The 17811-nt window shown below is 38.4% G+C and overlaps 1 protein-coding gene, 1 long non-coding RNA gene and 3 gene segments (V, D, J or C); 4 read left to right on the forward strand and 1 right to left on the reverse strand.

Annotated features, from left to right (window-relative positions):
• ccdc177 (coiled-coil domain containing 177) overlaps positions 1-17811 on the reverse strand; it is a 166728-nt gene that overhangs the window by 119005 nt on the left and 29912 nt on the right. The gene's annotated exons all lie outside the window — the stretch shown is intronic.
• LOC120739732 lies at positions 751-1297 on the forward strand. The segment is given in 2 exon segments: positions 751-841; positions 954-1297. Coding segments are annotated over 2 exon segments (396 nt in total).
• Positions 3005-3902, forward strand: LOC120739604. The segment is given in 2 exon segments: positions 3005-3123; positions 3230-3902. Coding segments are annotated over 2 exon segments (357 nt in total).
• On the forward strand, positions 6268-8371 carry LOC120739733. The segment is given in 4 exon segments: positions 6268-6274; positions 6706-6862; positions 7761-7807; positions 7889-8371. Coding segments are annotated over 4 exon segments (537 nt in total).
• Positions 16552-17034, forward strand: LOC120739617. Its single transcript, XR_005697255.1, has 2 exons — positions 16552-16894; positions 16999-17034. It is a non-coding gene; the product is annotated as an uncharacterized LOC120739617 (long non-coding RNA).

Genomic DNA, 17811 nt, shown 5'->3' on the forward strand with positions numbered 1-17811 from the left:
GTGGGAGGGTTTTAAAGAAATGGTGTATGAATAATCAGCAGAACTGAATACACAGTTATGAAAGCAAGGAAGACATACCAGCTCTGTTCCTGAGTTTAGTTATGCAACACAACATGATAATCACTTTCTTCTGCATAAGCTTTAACATTATCCTGGTGTCAGGTAATGCACTCTTGTTAACTTTTCAATTTTTCAGGATTTACTCTGATTCTATATTTATGTGAGGTTGCTGATTATTCATTTTTACAGGTTCCACACTCAGTGACCAAGTCCACCAGAATCCAGCTGATATGTATAAAAATCTAGAAGAAACAGCTGAGATCACCTGTTCACACAGTATAGACACCTATAATCAAATCCTCTGGTACAAGCAAACAAAAACCGGCCAACTGCAGCTCCTGGGATACATGTTTGGAACAAGCTCATCTGTAGAGCCTGGAGTGACTGTGACAATTGGTGGGAATGCAAATAAAGACCAGACCTGCACACTGATAATTAAAGATGTCTTCATGAACAGCAGTGCAGTGTACTTCTGTGCTGCTAGATACCACAGTGCTACATGTCACTGATACTCAATACAAAAACCTTCCAATTGCCAGTTTTTATCTCTTACAGCTCACAGACACTTGCACCTGTATTCTAACCAACATAGGTCTTGTGATTATAATCCGGTAGTGGAATGGGAGGTCCTTAGAGAGAATTAAAACCTATAACCTCCACCTACCATTACAAATAGCAGCAGGCTTTAATATTTACAGTGTCAGCTTCATCTTATTGTAGAGCATCACTATGATTGCTCAAGCCCTCATTGTATTTTTTGTCTCATCTCTCTGGCTCCAAGGTACATAGACCGCTCAAGAGATACCTGGACTTTAAAGATTTCTTGTCACCATCTAACGCCTAAACATTTTGCTTATAGAATTATTGAATTAAATTATATTTTTTTCTTACAGGTCAATCCCAGGATGTGTTTCAACAACCTGAAATCAGATGGAGTTATGTTAACAAAGCTGCACACATGAACTGCAGCCACAACAAAGATAAGGGCCACAGCCAGATGTACTGGTATATTCAACGACCAGGAGAGACCATGAGGCTCATCGTCTACACAGTGTTTGGTGGGAAGCCGGACTATGGTGGAGCCCCTGAGAATAAATATTCATCCAGCAAAGAAGCCATTGAGAACGGGGCTCTAACTGTGAATGATTTGCAGCAGAATGACAGTGGTGTGTATTTCTGTGCTGTCAGCAAACACAGTGATGTGAGAAGTAGGAGAAGCTGTACAAAAACTGCCTGACAATTAATCTGATATTAGAAATTACTTTCATCTCCTCCTGTAGGTGGCGTTGGAGCTCAAGAAATACCGATCAACACCTGCAGTAGTTGGTAAATGTCAGAGATGTTCAGACAGGAGCTCATCATGCCAACAATATTCAGTTTCATTTAATTCAATTATTTGATATAGCGCCAAATCACAACAACAGTTCCCCAGAGGTGTTTTATATTGTAAAAATAAGAATCAAAATAACAAAATAAGAATAATAAAAACAAAACAAAAACATAAACTGAGAAAAACCCCAACAGCGCTTCGGTGACAGTGGTAAGGACAAACCTCCAAACTATATGCTTTATGAAAAAGAAAAGTTTTGAGCCAAATCTTAAAAGTGGAGAGAGTGTCTGTCGCCTAAATTCAAACTGGAAGCTGGAAGTTCAGTGCAGCTCATCTGCAACTACAGAAAGGCAGAAATTCCCTGGAGACCAAGCTATTAAGTGCACTGGACATTTGCATTACACCAACTCAACGAGGGGAAAACCGAAGTCCTCATATGCGCCCCTGATAGGTTTCTATCGCAGATAGTGAAAGCCCTTGGCCCTCTCTCACTTTATGTTAAATCCTCTATCAGGAATTTAGGTGTCACCTTTGACTCGAGTCTCACATTGGATGAGCATGTGAAATCTCTAGTTCGGTCTTGTTTTTATCATTTAAGAAATGTGGCTAGGCTAAGCCCGGTTTTATCTCGCTCTGAACTCGAGATTGCTATACATGCATTTATTTCGTCATGCTTGGATTATTGTAATTCGCTGTTTATGTGTCTAAGCAAAGGTTCTCTGGATCGTCTGCAGGTTGTGCAAAACGCTGCAGCTAGGCTTTGGACAAAATCCTCCAAGTACTCACATGTGACACCGTTATTATCTCAGTTACACTGGCTTCCTGTTAAATTTAGAGTCGATTTTAAGATCCTGGTCTTGCCCTACAGAGCTGTGCACGGACTGGCACCTGCCTACATCTTTGATCTGCTACAGCCTTATGTCCCTAGCAGGTCTTTGAGGTCATCTGATCAGGGCTTACTTGCTATAAAAAATACTAAGAGGAGGACTAAGGGTGACAGAGCTTTTGCCACTGTGGCCCCTAGACTGTGGAACTCTCTCCCCCAAGCATTAAGAACTGCGGACTCAGTAGCTGTTTTTAAAAAACAACTCAAAACTCACCTTTTTAAAACTGCTTTTGGTTAATTTTTTGCCTGTTTTATTCTCTCTTTTTATGACTTGTAATCTTATGTGCAGCACTTTGTGATTCTGTCTTGAAAGGTGCTATATAAATAAAAAATTATTTATTTATTTAACAAAGATTTTCATAATAAACAATGATGTGATGTTTGCTTCTACCATAAGAGAGTGTGTGGGAGTATGTTAAGCTTTCTCTCCTCTGTGTGAGTTTAACATGAGTATGAAGATTTATTTTAATATTAATGGTGATTTGAGGAAAGCAAAGAATTCTTCTGTGTTTATAGCCGACCTACAGGCACCTGAGCACACTGCCTTGTACTACAGTGCAGCAAACTATGGACACAGAGGAAAACCCCTCCCCTTAATACAAAAACTGAAAAAAAAAACCCCCCCAAAACATTTATTTTGATGGGTTTGAACTGTTTATACTCCTCCTACCAGCCAACATAGTGTTCGCTTCACTTTCCTTTTAGGTCTTAGTTCAATGTGGTCACACAGTTGATCTGAAGTCACATCCTAGCAATTTAAAATCCTACAACTCTTAGGCTCATATAGTTTGACGTTATCAAAGGAATGTGAACATGATTAATTTTCTCTTTTTCTGTTGCCTAACAGGTAATAACTTCTTTACTTACTACAAGGTTATCTGAACATGGACGGTTTCATTAAATGTGGCATTATGTTATGATTTCAATTGAATTTGTTTTCATTCTTTATCCAGGTGTCTGTCTGGGTATTGAGGTCCGTCAGTCTCCGTCTGAGTTCATCACAAAAGTTGGATCCAAAGTGGAGATTTTCTGTAGCCATGAAAAGACTGACTACAGGGTGATTCTCTGGTACCAGCAGCAGCCTGGAGACACAGCTATGAAACTCATTGGGCATTTGTACTTCAAAGATGACAAATATGAAGAACAATATAAAGATCGTTTCAATATCACAGGAGATTTGGGTGGGAATACAGCAAAGAACGTCTCTCTGATAGTCAAAGGTGCACAAAAAGAGCACAGTGCAGTGTACTACTGTGCAGCTAGACAAGCACAGTGACAAAAAGCTCCTCTGAACACTACAAAAACTACGCAGCCTTGAATCAGTGGTTTACACAAGTATAGGGAATAAACTGATCTCAGACACCTGCTTTTGTGGTTTCTGTTTTCAACTGTGATGTTATTGTTGGTTCATTCTAATTACGTCCCACTAATAACACATTTAATATACAATAAAAGTTAAAAGCAACAGCTCTTTTGTCGGTGATTCGGATGAAAATATGAGCATATCAGGAATTAAAACACAAGGATTACATCACGCAGAAAGGAAATAACTAGGAAATCTCCCAAGTTTAAGTTTCTTTTAGTGGTACAGGGAAATTAATCTTTGCATCTCACTAATCAAAATAAATGGTCTTATCCCTGCGGGCTTTACAAAGTTGTGATTAGCATTTTCTATTAAATATTCATTAAAGAGGTTGCATGATTTACCAAAAAACCATGGCACTGACTAATGATATTCTTATGTGCTTAGATATGGGTGAATATTCCATTTTAGTTCAACTCGGTTTATCTGCACACCACTGATCATGGCGTTCTTATTAACAGCACAGGCACTGCTTGCAGATGGTTCTCAACAGGTCCCATCTCAACACAGATTTTTGACAAACTATAGAAAAAAGTGGTTCATATTTGCCAGCTTTGCCACTGATTTCACTGGCTTTGATGGATTTACTTCTGATAAAATTAAAAATCAAAAAACGTTGATGCATCTTGTGCAAACTTTGGTGGTCTTTTGTGGTCTTTGGATGTTTTTAAATCTTCCAATAAAAATGTGGCAGTTGCTGGAACTTTGTTGGCATTACAATATTAAAGGTTTACTTGGTGACCTGCATAATGCAGAAAAACAAAATTGAAAAAGTTTTCTTTAAGGCAAATACCGTTCAATCACTACCCACAGCTCATGACCTTAAGTGTGGTTTGAGAAAAATGTAAATTTTCAAGAAATTGAATATAACTGAAAAACTTAGTGGGTTAAGAAATGACATTATAGGGTTCATAGGAACCCAGCAGTATCACATAAAATGCCCAGAGAATATACTTGAAAATATAGGTCATAAAGAAAACTTCAATTTAGAACCAAGTCCTTTCATAATCTGGCAGTACGTCTGTAGGGTAGTGGTTCCTCAGTAACACCACTGTATTTCCTCATGGGAGGGGTTTACCAAGAAATGGCCTATGAATAATCAGCAGAACTGAATACACAGTTATGAAAGCATAGACAACTTAACAGCTCTGTTCTTGAGTTTAGTTATGCAACACAACATGATAATATCTTTCTTCTGCATAAGCTTTAACATTATCCTGGTGTCAGGTAATGCACTCTTGTTAACTTTTTTTATTTTTCAAGATTTACTCTCGTTCTATATTTTTTTTATTGATGTGAGGTTTCTGATTATTCATTTTTACAGGTTCCTCACTCAGTGACCGAGTCCACCAGGATCCAGCTGATATGTATAAAGAACAAGGACAAACAGCAGATATCACCTGTTCACACAGTATAGACAGCTATAATATAATCCTCTGGTACAAGCAAACAAACAGCCAACTGCAGCTCCTGGGATACATGTTGGGAACAACCAAATTTCCAGAGCCTGGAGTGACTGTGACAATGGATGGGAGTGCAGATAAAGACAAGACCTGCACACTGACAATTAAAGATCTCTTCATGAACAGCAGTGCAGTGTACTTGTGTGCTGCTAGATACCACAGTGCTACATGTCACTGACACTCGATACAAAAACCTCCTCACTGTCTTGTCATCTCATCGCACAGAGTTTCTTGCACCTGTATTCTAACCAACACTGTTTTGTGATTATGATCCAGTACAGGAATGGGAGGTCCTTAGAGTGACTTAGAGCCTTTTGTAAATAGCAGCAGGCTGTAATATTTACAATATCGGCCGTATCTCATTGTATAGTATCAGTATGAGTGCTCGTAGAATTTGTTGTCTCGTCTCGCTGTCTCCAAGGTAAATGAAGCCTGCAAGAGATACCTCGACTTTAAAGATTGTCTCATCTCTCTGTTTGACAACCAATCTGATACAAGAAAAGACTTGACTTTTGTCTTCCAGTAGGTGGCACTAGAGCTCAAGAAATACTGATATCAAAACTTGTGCTAGCTGGTAAGAGTCATTTAATGTTCTGTTTTCAGACAGGTGCTCTTCATGCTGACAAATTTCCATGTATTTTGATTTATTAGTAATCGCATTAATCATTCAGGAGGACCCCTTCATATCATCTATATTCCATATGTTTCTTTCTAGGTGTTTTTCTGGGTTGCAATTTACTAAACACCTGTGGAAGCAGCTCATCTGCAAGCACAGGAAGACAGAAATCCCCTGGAGACCAAGCTATGAAGTGCATTGGACATTTGTATTACAACATGATCAGTGATTATGCGATGTTTGTTTCTACCATACGAGTTTGTGTGTTCAGCTTTCTCTCCTCTGTGTGTTCTGCTGAGACAGGTGGAGATTCCTTGTTAGCTGGTTTGCAGAAAATACTGCATGCAAATTGGATATTTGGATAGAGAGAAGATTTCCAGGTGACAGCCACCTCACCCCGCTGTTTGCTTCCCCTGCAAACACGAGCCAGCAGTTAGACTGCTAGTAGCATTAAGTGTTTGTGTGAGAAGTCTGAGTATAAGCTAATAATTGAAATGTGAAAGCTGAAAAATGCATTCTGAAATCTTTGTGTTTTATATTACTGCCAATATGAGTGGTGAGTAAGCAAAGAATACTTCTCTATTTATAGTTCAGGTAAAGGCATCTGAGCACTCTGCAGTGCAGTAGTGTGCACACTGAAAGGAAAACCCCTCCCATTAATACAAAAACTCAAAAACATCAAAGTGGATTGTGATCTCTTAAATAGATGCCAGCCAGCATAGTGCTCACTTCACTTTCCTTTTAGATCTTCGTTCAGTAGGGTCACACAGTTAATCTGAAGTCAGATCCCAAAGCCTTAGGCACACAGTTTGACATGTTATCAAAGGAAGGTCAACATGATTAATTTTCTCTTTTTCTGCTGCCTAACAGGTAATAACGTGTTTACCTAGAATAAGATCTAAACATGGAAACTGATCAAATTATTTAAATGCATCATATGTTTTGGTTTAAACTGAATGTGTTTTTTAAAAAAATTTTTTTCCCCAGGTGTCTGTCTGGGTGTTGAGGTCCGTCAGTCTCCCTCTGAGTTCATCACAAATGTTGGATCCAAAGTGGAGATTTTCTGCAGTCATGAAAAGACTGACTACAGGGTGATGCTCTGGTACCAGCAGCCACCCGGAGAGACAGCTATGAAACTCATTGGGTATTTGTACTACAAAGATGACAAATATGAAGAACAATATAAAGATCATTTTAATATCACTGGAGATTTGAGTGTGAATACAGTAAAAAAAGGTTATCTGATTGTTCAAGTCGCACAACAAGAGCACAGTGCAGCGTACTACTGTGCAGCTAGCAAAGCACAATGATAAAAAGTCCCTCTGAACTGTACAAAAACTCTTTTGATAAAACACGCTCTGAAGCACCTGCTTTAGTGGTTGTCTAGTGGCTTAATCCATTCATAGAACAACATGCTAACACACTCATGTTTTATTCTTATCTATCTAGGCATGTTGTTCAGATATGTACTCTTTATATAACCAGGAATGAAGTCCAAATAATAAGTACAACTTTAAATCACAAAAGTAGTAAAAGCAGACATGCCTCTACAAGCCTCATGAAAAATTTCTGCTAAGATTTGAAAAGACCTCTTCATCTCAGCACACATGTACATGCATTAATGCCATGAAGTACTTAAGGATCCTTAAAGGTGGTGCAGTATAAATACCAACAGTTTGAGGTTATTACTATTCAGGTAAAGAAGAATTTGATCTAGTTTTATCTATTTTTATCTATCAGCCAGCAAAAAAAACATTAAGAAAGGGGCTCTAACTGTGAATGATTTGCAGCAGAATGACACTGGTGTGTATTTTTGTGCTGTCAGCAAACACAGTGATGTGATAAGTAAAAGAAGCTGTACAGAAACTGCTCAACAATTAATCTGATATTAGAGATGACTTGACTTTTATGTCCTCCAGTAGGTGGCGATGAAGCTCAAGAAATACTGACATCAAAACCTTTAGCAGCTGGTTTCAAGAGGAGGGCGTCAATAAAAGTGTGCATGGGGAAAATGTTCATATCACTCACTGTTCTGTTTTCAGACAGAAGCTCATCATGCTGACATTATTCAGTTCATTTTGGCTCACTGGTAATCACATTTATCATCCAAGTATCCCAATTTATATTATCTTTCGTTTATATGCTGATTATTCATTTTCTCTGTTTCTAGGTGTTTGTCTGGGTGTTCAAGTTTCCCAAACACCTTTGGAAGTTTTCAGAAGACCTGGAGAAAAAGTGCAGCTGGTCTGCAGCCATGAAAAGACCGACTACATGCTCATGCAGTGGTACCAGAAATCCCCTGGAGACCAGGCTCTGAAACGCATTGGACATTTATATTACAACAACAAAGAGCACGAGGAATCGTTTAAGACACATTTTAATATTAGTGGAGATTTGAGTGGAGATAACGCAAAGAATGCTTCTCTGTTTATAGTGGACCTAAAGGCACCTGAGCACAGTGCAGTGTATTACTGTGCAGCAAGCTATGCACACTGAGAGGAAAACCCCTCCCTGTAATACAAAAACTCAAAACCATTAAAGTGGATGGTTTTAAACTAACATACTCCTCACCACATCTTGGTTAGATCCCAGCCAGTATAAGTTTCACTTCACTTTTCTCCTCAACCTCAATCAGTCAAAGCCCAATATTTAGATCCCTAAAAAACATAAATTGGAGGAAAATATGATCCATATTCTCTTTCTCTGTCTGACAGATAATATGCTGTTTGCGTAACATAAGATTATCTAAAAGTGTAAATGTTATGATTTAAGCAAAATTGTTTTTTTTAGCGTTTCTATTCAGGTGTCAGAGTCTTGAGGTCCGTCAGTCTCCCTTTGAGTTCATCACAAATGTTGGTTCAGATGTTCTGCGGCCATGAAAAGACTGACTACAGAGTGATGCTCTGGTACCAGCAGCAGCCTGGAGAGAAAGCTATGAAACACCTTTTCTTTAAACTTCAAAGTTGTCACATTTGAAGACCAATTCATGATCATTTCAATATCACTGGAGATTTGGGTGGGAATAGAGCAAAAAAGGACTCTGTCCCTAAACAGCATGCCAAATTTCAGAGCCTATGAAGCTTTCACAGATAAAGAAAGAAATTAACAGTGTGTACCACAAACACAGAAACACTATTTATTTTCATGAGGTGGCAGTATGTCTGTAGTATAATGGCTGTTCAGAATCCACTGCATCACTGCCCATTTTCCTGGTGGGAGGGTTTAACGAGAAATGAGATATGAACGATCAGCAGAACTGAATACACAGTTATGAAAGCACAGGCAACATAACAGCTCTGTTCCTGAGTTTAGTTATGCAACACAACATGATAATCACTTTCTTCTGCATAAGCCTTAACATTATCCTCGTGTCAGGTAATGAACTCTTAACTTTTCAAGTCTTCAGGATTTACTCTTATACTGGAAGTTTATTTCTGATGAGGTTTCTGATGTTTTTTTGTTTGTTTTTTTTAAACACAGGTTCTTCATTCAGTGACCGAGTCCACCAGGATCCAGCTGATATGTATGAAATTCAAGGACAAACAGCAGAAATCACCTGTTCGCACAGTATAGACAGCTATGATGTAATCCTCTGGTATAAGCAAACAAAAAACAACCAACTGCAGCTCCTGGGATACATGTTTGCAACAAGCCCATCTGTAGAGCCTGGAGTGACTGTGACAATTGCTGGGAATGCAAATAAAGACAAGACCTGCACACTGACAATTAAAGATCTCTTCATGAACAGCAGTGCAGTGTACTTCTGTGCTGCTAGATACCACAGTGCTACATATCACTGACCCACAATACAAAAACCTTCCAATTGCCAGTTTTTATCTCTTACAGCTCACAGACACTTGCACCTGTATTCTAACCAACATTGATCTTGTGATTATAATCCAGTACTAAAATGGGAGGTCCTTAGATTTAAAACCTTTAATCTCCACCCACCATAATAAATAATGACAGGCATTAATATGTACAATGCCAGCTATCACACTGTAGAGTATCACTATGATTCCTCAGGTGCTTTTCACATTTGTTGTACCATCTCTGAGGCTTCAGGATACATGATTGATGCAAGAAATTGAAAAGAAAAAAAAAAAAAAGTCATAGTCATTTGTACTGGTACATTCAAAGACCAGGAGAGACTGAGGCCTCATCATCTACACATTCTTTGGTGGGAAACATGAAAACAAATAGTCAGGCAGCAGAAAAGACATTGAGAACTCTTAATGTGAATAATTGTCAGTTTTGGCCGGGCAGTTATTTCGTATTTAGCAAGAATGGCATCTTTTACTTTATCATAGACTTCCGAATCAGCAATGTCCATATGCACATAAGCACTACGTGCTTTACCTGTGAGCAGAGGTACGAGTCAAACAGCCCATTCTTCTCTCGGCCAACGGCAGACTTGAGCCATTCCCTCAAAAGCAGTGAGAAAATGCTCAATATCATCATCTGGAGTGAGTGGCAACAACTTGGGATCTCTCTGGTGAAATGGTTCCTGTCTTGGCAGAGACCACATCTGCTGACCAGTCAGACTAGGCCCCTCATCAGGTTCACCTCCCTCCTCGATTTGGTTGTTCTCTTGTTCCTGCTGCTGTTCTGTCATTTCTTTCACTTGAACTTGAATTTGCTGAAACTGATGTTGCATACTTTTCCATCTTTGTTCTTGTCGGGCTGATTCTCTGTCCATTCTCTGGTCTCTTGTTGCTTGAGACTGCATCAATGATTTCACCAGAGCTGTCAGTTCATCCAGTCTATCGCCAGGTTTAGCTCCTGCTTTAGCCACTGGATCAGCTGTAGCACCTTCCCCCATCCTCTGCCACGTCATTACAGTCATTCTTCTTTCCACTTCTCGTCATCATATTTACCTCATTCATTAGAGGCAGCACTCCTGACACCACTTGCCAGTTTTGGCCGGCAGTCATAGGTTCTGTCCAATAATATGACGCAAGACTGGAGTAAAACACATCCATGGATTGACACTTTATTAAAGAAGGACCATGATAACAGCACAAAACACTCACTACAACTAAACAAAATGGCTTCCTTTTATACTCTACCTTTTCAGGTGAGCATCCGGAATAGCCCAAGTATGGGGGTTAACTAATCAAAATGAAAACATAACCCTCCACACAAACAAACATACAATAACATTAAAGCACATCACAAACATATACATATTTCCAACACATACTATAAACAAACCAATAAATGGTAAATGGCCTGTATTTGTATAGCGCTTTTCTAGTCCCTAAGGACCCCAAAGCGCTTTACACAACCTGTCATCCACCCATTCACACACACACATTCACACACTGGTGACTAAGCTTCACCCATTACTATCTAAATTAAAACCCTCTTTAACCATACTCCCTAACCTGGCACACTGGTCTGCTCCAAGAGTTCTTAAGCAGGTGATTGCTTTCACTCTTTTGCTCCACATCCTGCAAGAAGCAACCAGGACAGGTGAGTACCTTTATAAGTTCTCATTTCACATATATTTAGGTTATTGACAAATGATTAACTGCAAGCAGCTTTAACTTTGGCTCTTCTCTGACACAGGTAGGATGGTCAGTCCCCCTGTCTCTTCACCTTCACAAGCTGTCAATTTAATTGTATGTCAAAATAAACCTAAAAAAAGACTCCATAAGAACTAATGTGTTTTCTTTATTACCCCATTTTAAATTCCCAATCCAACAATTTATCATTAACAATGCCAACAAGGTAATGGAACCACTGGTCTCCGTTAAAATAATATGCAGCAGAATGACAGTGGCATGTATTTTTGTCCTATCAGCAAACAGTGACATGAGAAGCAGGAGAAGCTGTACAACATCCGCTCGGCAACTAATCTAACATTGGAAATGACTTGACTTTCATGTCCTCCCAGTAGGTGGCACAGGAGCTCAAGAAATACAGATATCAAAACCTGCAGCAACTGGCAAAGTGTAAGAGTCACTCAGGGTTCAAACAGGAGCTCATCATGTTTATCAGACGCCCGGAGACAAAGTCCAACAGGTCTTAACCACAGAAAGACAGAAATCCCATGGAGCCCAAGCCATGAAGTGCACTGGACATGTGCATTAAAACAGCAAAGAATGACATGATCCATGAAGATGTGATGTTTTTTCTGCCATTACAATGGGTGTGTTCAGCTTTCTCGCCTGTCTGTGAGAGATCAGCATTACAATCTGAAGTCTTTGTGGTTACAGTAGCTGAAAACATTTTGTAAATAATCCTTGTAAATAGTAAATTTTAAATTTGTATTCACTTCACATATCGAGCACTTTGTAGCTTGACTTATAAGGATGGAGAGGCCCTTTTTTATTCAAATACTTCATTTTTTGTTTCTTGGTTTTTGAGAGTTAGAGAATAGTCTTTAGTTTGCTTATTACTTTGTAAGGGAAGAAAAAAGATGATTAGATGTTTTTATTTGTTTTGGATTGCATATCTTCAAAGTGACAAACTGCTGCTCATAAACTTGGATTTTTCTGTGCTGTTGACTCTATAGGAGTGGTATGTGGGCAGCAGTTACATTTGATGTAGGCCCAGGAACGAAACGTCAGAATAAAAAAATATTTTAAGGTGATTTGAGTGGAGAGGAAGAAAAGAATGGTTCTCTGTCTATAGTCGACCTTAAGTCACTTGAGCACAGTGCAGTGTACTACTGTGCACACAGAGGAAAAACCCTCCCCTTAATACACAAACTCAAAACCATCAAAGTGGATGATCATACTTCCCCGACCTCTTACATACCAGCCAGCATAGTGTTCGCTTTTCTTTTAGGTCTTAGATAGATCAGTAAGGTCACACAGTTGATCTGAAGTCAGAACACAGTGATTTAAATCCCTATGAGTCTTAGGCACATAGTTTAACGTGTTATCAAAGGAAGGTCAACATGTTTAATTTTCTCTTTTTCTGTTGAGGTAATAACTTCTTTACTTAAAATGAGTTGATCTTGACATGGAGGTGGTTTCTTCAAATGTGATTATCAAAGTTGCACAAATAGAGCACAGTGCAGTGTACTATTGTTCAGCAAGGTATGCACAATGACAAAAAGCCCCACTGAACACTACAAAAACTGCACAGTTTTTTGTTTTTGTTTACATTTGGTGGTCTTGATAAGACAAGCTCTTAAGCACCTGCTTTAGTGGTTTGTGGCCTAATCCAGTCATGTAAAAATGTATTAAATATACCCTTGTTCTATTATTATTTATCTAAGCGTGTTATTTAGAGTATGCATTGTTTATAAAACCAGGAAGAAAGAAAAAAAATAGCAAAAAATAAGTACAGCTTTAATTCACATAAGTAGAAAAAGCAGACATGACAGACCTCCAGACCTTATAAATGTTTGCATTCTCTTTTGTTCCTACCAGGTGGGGCTGACCTACATCTCAACACATACACTATATTGCCAAAAGTATTCACTCACATCCAAATCATTGAATCATTGGTTTTAGGAGATGGTGATGAGCATTTTCCATAGTGTCTGATATTCTGCAAGTTAAACAGTAAAGAATCAAAAGCAAACATATTTTTAGCTGCAGTTTCAGTTTACTTATGTAATATCTGCTCTGTTGATATCACATTGGTTTATTCCTTAAATGATATGATGCTGAGTGAGAAAGCACTTACAGAAGACACTAAACTTGACTTACAGTAAATACTGCAGTACAGCCAATATTTTACAGTAACACATCTTATATTGCTGCTTGACTATTACATTTCTCGTTTTATCTTTAATTTGTCCATCACTGCTCACAGCAGGTGTAGTCAGGTCCACCATAAGCATTTGGACAGTGACAGTTAAATACTGCATGCCACAGTCTGCTAATTATACATGGAAACGTCAGATCATTGTCAGGGCAAAACCATACACATAAAAAACCCACATGCATTTCTGCAGCTCCCCTTTCAGATAAAAATATGCTTCTCTTTTTTTTTTTAAAATATCCTCTGGAAGGCCTTTTGATTTATTACACCACATCTGCTGTCAAACTACTGAAATGGTTGCTCAGGAAACAGCTTTAGCTATGAGAAAATCATCTTTTTTAAAGGAATAGGAAATAATAGGAATAATGAAAATCTTTCTTAACACATTGTACAATAACACTATGATTGCTCAACCAGTCATCACTTTCATATTCTCATCTCTGTGGCTTCAAGGTACATAAACATTAATTATTGTTGTTCGTTTAAGACCTGAACACGTTTGCTCAGAGTATTTTTAGTATTCAAATATATTTTCTTCTCTCAGTTTTTTCCTAGGATGTGTTTCAATCCCGTAAAATCAACTGGAGTTATGTTAACGAAGCTTTCACAGACAAAGAAAGAAATAACAGTGTGGAACTCAAATACAGAAACACTATTTATTTTCACGAGGTGGCAGTATGTCTGTAGTATAATGGCTCTTCAGAATCCACTGCATCACTGCCCATTTTCCTGGTGGGAGGGTTTAACGAGAAATGGTATATGAACGATGAGCAGAACTGAATACACAGTTATGAAAGCACAGCCAACATAACAGCTCTGTTCCTGAGTTTAGTTATGCAACACAACATGATAATTACTTTTTTCTGCATAAGCCTTAACATTATCCTGGTGTCAGGTAATGCACTCTTAACTTTTCAAGTCTTCAGGATTTACTCTTATATTGGAAATTTATTTCTGATGAGGTTTCTGATGTTTTTTTGTTTGCTTTTTAAAACACAGGTTCCTCACTCAGTGACCGAGTCCACCAGGATCCAGCTGATATGTATAAAAATCAAGGACAAGCAGCTGAAATCACCTGTTCGCACAGTATAGACAGCTATAATGTAATCCTCTGGTACAAGCAAACAGAAAACAGTCAACTGCAGCTCCTGGGATACATGTACATAACAAACCCATTTGTAGAGCCTGGAGTGACTGTGACAATTGGTGGGGACGCAAATAAAGACAAGATCTGCACACTGAAAATTAAAGATCTCTTCATGAACAGCAGTGCAGTGTACTTCTGTGCTGCTAGATACCACAGTGCTACATATCACTGATACTCAATACAAAAACCTTCCAAATGCCAGTTTTTTTTTTATCTCTTACAGCTCACAGACACTTGCACCTGTATTCTAACCAACATTGATCTTGTGATTATAATCCGGTACTAAAATGGGAGGTCCTTAGATTTATTTATAATAATAGGTGGAGGTTAAAGGTTTTAATTAACAACAGGTGCTTTTCACATTTGTTGTTTCATCTCTGTGGCTTCCAGGTACATGATTCATGCAAGAGATTTTTTTTTTTTTTTTTTAAAAGGAGCTCCCCTTTCAGATAAAAATATGCTTCTCTTTTTATTAATATCCTCTGGAAGGCCTTTTGAGTTATTACACCACATCTACTGTCAAACTACTGAAACAGTTGGTCAGGAAACATCTTCTGCATCGGGTTAGCTATGTCAACAATCATTCTAAAAGGAAATAAAAGCAACTTCTGAACTGTCAGCAACTTTGGGACTTTGAACCTTTGAATAAAATCACCTTTGACGCAGCTCACAGTCACTGGTGTGGTCTGAGAAAAATGCAGCTTTTTCATAAATCTGGATATAGTGGATAGAATTCAGTGATAGAAATGAAAAATTCAAGCATATTAATGCACCATCAATTTTAACCCAATGGTGCTGCTTGAAGCCTGGATGCACAGTTTCCTGAGCAGATAGCAGATAGTTCTGCATAGATGAAGGAAAAGATGATGAAGATGTTCAAGGAGATATAGAATAACATGGTGAGGTGCTGAAAAAGGACAATCTGTTACAGGTTTTTGTCACTTTAAGCCATTTCATAACGTGGCAGTATGTCTGTGGCGTAGAGGCTGCTCAGAATTCACTGCATCACTGCCCATTGTTTGATGGGAGGGTTTAACCAGAAATGACAAATGAATGATCAGTGTAGCTGAATACACAGTTATGAAAGCACGGAAGACTTAACGTGCAACTTCTTGAATATAATCATGCCACACAATATGATATTCACTTTCTTCTGCATAACCTTAAACATTATCCTGGTTTCAGGTAATGCACCTTTTTTACTTTTTAATTTTTTATCCTTTACTCACATATTTGTTGTTTTATATTGTTGTGAGATTTTTTGTTGACATTTTTCACAGGTTCCTCACTCAGTGACCAAATCTTCCAGACTCCAGCTGATATGTATAAAAATCATGGACAAAGAGCTGAAATCAACTGTGTACACAAGATAACTAACTATGATCGCATCTTCTGGTACAAGCAAACAGAAAACGGTCAACTACAGCTCCTGGGATACATGCTAGTAACCCGAGACGTATTAGAGCCTGGATGGATGGTTGAAATCAAAGGGAGTGCAAATAAAGACCAGACCTGCACACTGACAATTAAAGATCTCACCCTGAACAGCAGTGCAGTGTACTTCTGTGCTGCTAGTTACCACAGTGCTACATAACAATAATCCTCAATACAAAAACTTCTTCACTGTTAGTCTTCTTACAGCTCATAGCTGCTTGCACCTGTATTCTAACCAACATTGGTTTTGTGATTATAACCCAGTAAGGGAATGGGAGGTCCTTACTGTGAGGGAAAGCCTTTAACCTCCACCTACCATTATAAAAAGCAGGAGACTTAAATAATGAAAGTCTCTCTCATCACATTGTACAATAACACTACGATTGCTCAACCGGTCATCGCTTTCATATTCTCATCTCTGTGGCTTCAAGGTACATAAACATTAATCATTTTTGTTCGTGTAAGACATGAACACGTTTGCTCAGAGTATTTTTAATATTCATTTATATTTTCTTCTTTCAGGTTTTTCCCAGGATGTGACTCAATACCCTGAAATCAACTGGAGTCATGTTAACAAAGCTTTCACAGATAAAGAAAGAAATAACAGTGTGGAACTCAAATACAGAAACACTATTTATTTTCATGAGCTGGCAGTATGTCTGTAGTATAATGGCTCTTCAGAATCCACTGCATCACTGCCCATTTTCCTGGTGGGAGGGTTTAACGAGAAATGAGATATGAATAATCAGCAGAACTGAATACACAGTTATGAAAGCACAGCCAACATAACAGCTCTGTTCCTGAGTTTAGTTATGCAACACAACATGATGATCACTTTCTTCTGCATAAGCCTTAACATTATCCTGGTGTCAGGTAATGCACTCTTAACTTTTCAAGTCTTCAGGATTTACTCTTATATTGGAAATTTATTTCTGATGAGGTTTCTGATGTTTTTTTGTTTGCTTTTTTAAACACAGGTTCCTCACTCAGTGACCGAGTCCACCAGGATCCAGCTGATATGTATAAAATTCAAGGACAAACAGCAGAAATCACCTGTTCACACAGTATAGACAACTATGATGTAATCCTCTGGTACAAGCAAACAGAAAACAGTCAACTACAGCTCCTGGGATACATGTTAAAAACCCGAGACGTATTAGAGCCTGGATGGATGGTTGAAATCAAAGGGAGTGCAGATAAAGACAAGACCTGCACATTAACAATAAAAGATCTCACCCTGAACAGCAGTGCAGTGTACTTCTGTGCTGCTAGATACCACAGTGCTACATGTCACTGATCCACAATACAAAAACCTTCCAATTGCCAGTTTTTTTTATCTCTTACAGACACTTGCACCTGTGTTCTAACAAACACTCGTTTTGTGATTATGATCCGGTACTAAAATGGGAGGTCCTTAGATTTATTTATAATAATAGGTGGAGGTTAAAGGTTTTAATTAACAACGGCATTAATATTTACAATGTCAGCTGCTTCTCATTGTAGAGTATCACTATTGTTACGTTCACACTGCAGGTCTTAATGCTCAATTCCGATTTTTTGATCAAATCCGATTTTTTTTGTCTGCTTGTTCACACTACAAATAAAATGCGACAGCAAACGCGCTCTAGTGTGAACGCTCAAAGCGGCCCGCATGCGCAAAAGAAGACGTCACACACAACGTGCTCTGTTTAGACCCAGACCAAACAATATTGTTTGACTGATGGTCCTTTAATATAAAGACTTCAGACTTTACGTTTACCAATTTTTGCTTTAAGTTATTTTGTTATTTA

The sequence above is a fragment of the Simochromis diagramma genome, unplaced genomic scaffold (assembly GCF_900408965.1).
Source record: "Simochromis diagramma unplaced genomic scaffold, fSimDia1.1 OVJJ01000304.1, whole genome shotgun sequence".
Lineage (NCBI taxonomy): Eukaryota > Metazoa > Chordata > Actinopteri > Cichliformes > Cichlidae > Simochromis > Simochromis diagramma.